Below are 5,194 nucleotides of genomic sequence, written 5' to 3'. Positions count from 1 at the left end.
GCCCTGGCACCCTTTTTATATTTTTTAATAAATTAAAATCTCTCTTTGCTGTGAGCATAATCAGCATTACGACGAGGGAAGGAGAGGCCTTTCACTGCATGCAGCAGGACCACAAACTAAATCACCACTGCCACAGCTGGGGACTATCCCGGCTGCACAGAACCCACATCCCTGCGCTGCACTTACCTCCTCTGGGGAATTGTCTTAATTCATCTGTTAGATTACCTGCAAGGCAGAAGATGCCACAATCAGGGCTTGTTCATTCCTTCTAGGATGGAGAGGTCCTGGCTTAGGCAAGACCACTCCTCCCTGAGCCCCACACTGAGCCCTGCCTGGCTAAATTTGGAGATCTGAAGGTGCAGGGAAAACACTCACATTCCTGGTCCATCCTGAAGGAGCTCAAACCATCCGGCCTTTTGCCTCCTCACTGGTGTTTGTTACAGCCCCTGAACTCTGAGGCCAGTGGAGAGCACAACTGGGTGATGCCTCCAGCACATTACACAGAAGCCCATGGTCGAGCAGTGCCGTTGGGGATGACACCCAGCCCCATCCCTCTAATGCCCTCAGAGCAGGGAGAAAGCCCTCCTCAGACTGCAGGGCTTTAATGAGAGGCTGCTGCATCCATACTCTTCCTCACGAGCGGCAACTGAGAGCTGAAAAGCAGATGACATCTGCACAGATGTAAAGCCCAAAGCCCTTGGGACAAAGGGATTGTCCTTTCCCTTGTGCTGCTGTGCCCTTCTTGCCTTTGAGCCAAAACACTCAGGATCTGGCCCTAGATGGCTGTGAGAGCAGCATAGGGAGCTGAGCCCTCCCCACGCTGCCTCCCAGCTCCCCAGCACAGCCTGAGGTAGCGTTACTGGGACTGAAAGCTGAGGATAGATGCTCCAGATTGTACCTCTTTGATGGAAGAACCACGTTGTCCTGTCACTGCTCCCCAGCTGTGTCCCTGGGGGGGTCAGGCTGGGCGTCTCCTGCCTCCCCACAGGAGGTAATAGGTGACCCAGCCCCAGCCTGTCCTGCCTGTTGGGTGACAGGGACTGTAGGAACATGGGCCACTGGCCACACAGCCCCATGGTGGTACCCACCATCCCTCCCTGTTGCTATAGAGACCGAAGCTGGTTTTCGCTGCAGCGATGCTGGTTGTTTCTGAGCGCTACCTTTGGCATGGCAGGCAGCTGGGAGAGAGGATGAGGGATGCCATGTGCTGCTGTACCACTCGCCTTGCTCGCAAGGCTCTGCTGGGCCTTTCCTGGTGCCTCTGTGCATAGATCCAGACTCACCTTGCAGGGGCTCACCCCAAACCCTCCCTGCAGCAAGCATATGAGTACCAGGGCTCTCCTGCATTAGGCACTGGAGTATCAGGGGCACAAAGGGGTGCAGGCTGCAGGGGTGCTGAGGAGAAAGGTTCCTCAGAGAAACCCTTTGTGGGAGCGAGCCCTGTCCTGTGAACCCCAATTTACCCCAGTGACTTACCCCAACTCACCTCTCCCTGCTCTCCTGCTTTGCTTTGCAACCATGTGCTGGGATGAGACTGGCTCAGCTGAAGTTACCTACCACGGCAGCTTCTCCAGGCCACAGCCTCCTGATCGCACCAGCAAAGACCAGGAGTACCTCCTTCAAAGCCATCCTGGATAGACCAGGAGAAGACAACACAAGTGCAAGGAAACCTGGACCCAGCGACATGGCTGTAGATGCATCCAGCTGATTTGCAAAGGTTCAATAAAACCTAGAACCATGAAGTGAGAGCTTCCCACAAAGCAATCAGGGCAAAGTCTTCCCCACCTCTTCAGGTACCCACCATCTCCAGCTATGCATAGGTGCATACCCACACCATCAGAGCTGCAGTAATGTGCCTCCATCCTTCCTAGGGGTGAGGATAATCTCTGCCAAGTGTCTGGAAGAAAGAAAAAGCACCATAGCTCACTTCTTCACATACATTTTTGCAGGAGAAGGAGGCTGGCAAAGAAAACCCCTGATGGAGGCCAGGCACAGCACCATGTCTCTGCTCCCACCCCGTTTAAACAAGATGCGGCAAGGGAATGTGGCAGCACCGACCACCCCCCTGCTGCTCTGCCTGCTGCAGCAGCAACCCACAGCCTCCAGGGATAACCAGCAAGGCCCATGGCTCTCCCCTTCCCTGAGCACACTCAGTAACAGCCCTTCCCATGGGACCCTTGCACAGCCCACCCCGGGCAGCTCCATGGGAGGCTGGCCTCTGAAGGACACGGTAGTTCTCACCATGCTTCTGCTCCAGCCTCGGCACTGGCATTGCGGGAGCTCCCAGGGCTCTGTGCTCACGTCCCAGCTGGAGACACGTGCCAGGGATAGATTTTCTGTTTAGCTTCTTTTCATGTTAATTATCAAAGAGCAGCAAATGTTCGCAGCTTGCAACAGTCGTTATCTGAATGTCTCCTTCTCACCAGCAGCCCCTGTAGGAAGAGGCACCTCAACACACACAGAGAGGTGAGAGCACAAGACCCATGTGGTTGTTCCCTGGCCTTGCTGGGTGCATTTTGCTTACTTGGGATAGACAGGAGAACATGAATGATGGGATCCCTTCATTCTGCAGGAGGCATCCAGGTGCTGAGTCTAGTGTCCATCACCTGCCAAACATCAAACTCTTCTTAAGACAGAGAAACCACAGCGAACTGAAGGGTTCTGTGCAAAATATGGGATTTTCTTAGACAGTTGTGACGGGTGATGCATTTCAGAGATACCACACTGAGCATGGCTGTCACCACTGAAAACATCAGCCAGGTTTCAAGGTGGCTGCTTGTCGGTAATGGAAAGTCTGGGTATCAGACTCTGTGTTCAGTAGTCTCAGACCAGTTCACAGACATCAATTAGTTCAACCTTGCAATAAGGAAGGTCAGGAGTGGGCTCCTCATTTCATACAGGGTAAGACACAGAAACATTCACTGTAATGAGGTTACAGCCAAGGGAGCAGAGGCAGGGGCGCAGGCAGTCCTGCCTGCCTCCCTCTAGCTCACCAGCACTGCTGGGTGTAACAGAAAACAGTCAAAGCTCTACAAGACTTACCTTGGAAATTGCCATTTACAGCATCATTTGCATCATTATAAAATCGTGGCCACGAAGACTCTTTGCTGTGTATCTAGACCTGCTTTGCAAACTCAGCACGACTCAGCACAAAGCCTATTCAATTACTCCCTGCCAGGATGGAAACGGACAACTTGCATTTGCCTTTTACCAGACCAAGCCCTCCTCACAACCCTCACAGAGCAGATTTTTGAACAGCAGATGAAAGGCTGGTTTCAACATGTCACCTTCATCATCCTGAGCACCCATCTAGGTCCACCCCATGCAAAGCAAACCGTGTAAGTGATCATTTGAATCCCTTCGGTCAGGACTTGCTCTGAGTTGAATGCATATCTCAAAGCTACACTGAACTGGCTTTTGTCCCTTCCCTCGTGATAAGAACCAAACAGGGCAGGATTTTTCTGATTATTTATTATCTGTGAAGTGCTGGCAGTGTCCTGACTCTGTACAAGACACACTCCTGGGCTTACAAAAGGAAAAAGCACTGTGGCCAAAATTGTTTAGCATCAAAAAAGTCAATGAATGTGTTCTCAAGAAGCTCTCAGGCACCGCCTCTCCTGAGGACACATCAAGCTGCTGATGTCAACCACCCATAGGCAGCCATGTAGCTCATTTCTCTCACCCGTAAAGCTAAATTAGGTCGCTGTCCAAACACAGCTTGAGAATATGGCCAAAACACAGGTATGGCCCTTGATTGCTAAAACCCAATCCATTGCGAGAAACATTATTTTTTTGTCAAGTGGGGAAGCAACATTAAAAAACGCCACTACTCATGGAAGCTACAACTGCTTCCAACAAACAACACGTAGAAAACACTGGGAGGGAGACTCTTCAAGTATCTACTAGTTTCCAGTGGGAAGGCATCAAGTCCCCCGTGTTCACCAGATGGATATCAACATCTGACACGTGTTGGAAGACATCCATATCAACTCCACCAGCCTGAACTGTAAGTAGCCGAAAACAAAGCCAGACAGGACATCTGTGATGTGGTGCCGTCCGATCATGACGCGGGAAAAGCCCACGCAGACGGCCCAGAGGACCAGCAGGATGCGGAGAGGGATGGCCAAGACGAGGTGGTTGAGGAAGAACTTGGAGAGCATGGCCACCCGGCTGGCGTGCCCGGCTGGAAACGCATAGGTGTCCATGGTCAGGTAGTCCAACAAGCCAGGGGTGATGTCGTACGGGCCCTTCCGCTTGGCCAGCTTCTGCAAACCAGCCACAATCATGATGTCCAGAAGCAGGGCTGCAGAACAAGAGACAAGAGGGAAAGGTCAGAGATGGAGCAGAGTCAAAGGCAAGTTTTAAGGCAGAACATTCAAGGGCTGTCTCTGTTTTTAAATACAGATTTGGGTTCGGTTCTACCCATGTGTCCATGGTTCAGCTGCATGCAGCCTCCCTCATCCTCTGCTCACCACTCAAATGTTAATTAACCCTCCCATGGAGAAGGCAAGTGCCATTACCACCATCTCTTTTGGGAGAAGCCCAAACTGAAGAGGCAAGTGCTCTGCCTGGGGAGCAACTGGTGAAGCTAAAATTAAAACTCTTTTGGCCCTGAAACCACTGGACTGGGTGTTCCTGTTCCTGTCCTCTACCCCATGCTTTAGGAACCTTGTGCAGCAAGGACATATCCTTGCCTGGGGTGGCTCTGTGCTGGGGTGACCCTGTGCTGGGGTGACCGGGCTGCAGTGAGCAGTCGGTGGGAGGATAGGTGCCTATGGCACTTTGTGGTGGTGTCCCTTGTCCTTTCCCAAGCCCACCACTCCAGAACCAGCCAGTGGGATCACGCTGCACTAACAGGTTTCATGAAGAAAAGAGCATTAAGAGGCAGGGAGCCAAGGGGAAAGCCATGCAATGAAGAAAAAGGGCTTTTGTGTTAGAAACAGCACCCTGGTGCGTTGGAGGGCAGGTGACATCCCCCTCAGTATCCCCCGCCTGTCCCTCTCCCTCTGCTGATGTGTTGAACACCCACAAGCCATTTTTGCTTCCCCTCGCCTCCCTCTCCCTGGGGCTTTCTCCCTGCAAGTCACCCCATGTATCCCCTTCCCTGCACAAACACGGTTTGGGGGTAACACCCGCCCCCCCCCAGCCTGAGCAAACCCAGGCTTGTGGCAGGCGGAGGGACACCCCTCCAGCT

At 52.6% G+C, this 5,194-nt stretch overlaps 1 protein-coding gene across 1 annotated transcript in view; it reads right to left on the bottom strand.

The window, feature by feature from the left end:
* Positions 1-3,453: 3,453 nt before the first annotated feature.
* The window catches only part of LOC104408551 (probable lipid phosphate phosphatase PPAPDC3), a 7,279-nt gene continuing 5,538 nt past the window's right edge, over positions 3,454-5,194 (bottom strand). Inside the window, exon 2 of the mRNA XM_010018199.1 lies at positions 3,454-4,303. Coding sequence (XP_010016501.1) covers positions 3,939-4,303 — 365 coding nt within the window. The 3' untranslated portion in view covers positions 3,454-3,938. The remainder of the gene's footprint in view (positions 4,304-5,194) is intronic.

Source organism: Nestor notabilis, unplaced genomic scaffold, assembly GCF_000696875.1.
Source record: "Nestor notabilis isolate BGI_N333 unplaced genomic scaffold, ASM69687v1 scaffold14287, whole genome shotgun sequence".
NCBI classification, from domain to species: domain Eukaryota; kingdom Metazoa; phylum Chordata; class Aves; order Psittaciformes; family Psittacidae; genus Nestor; species Nestor notabilis.
The sequence above is the reverse complement of the archived record's forward strand: the minus strand, read 5'-3'. Positions and strand labels throughout refer to the sequence as shown.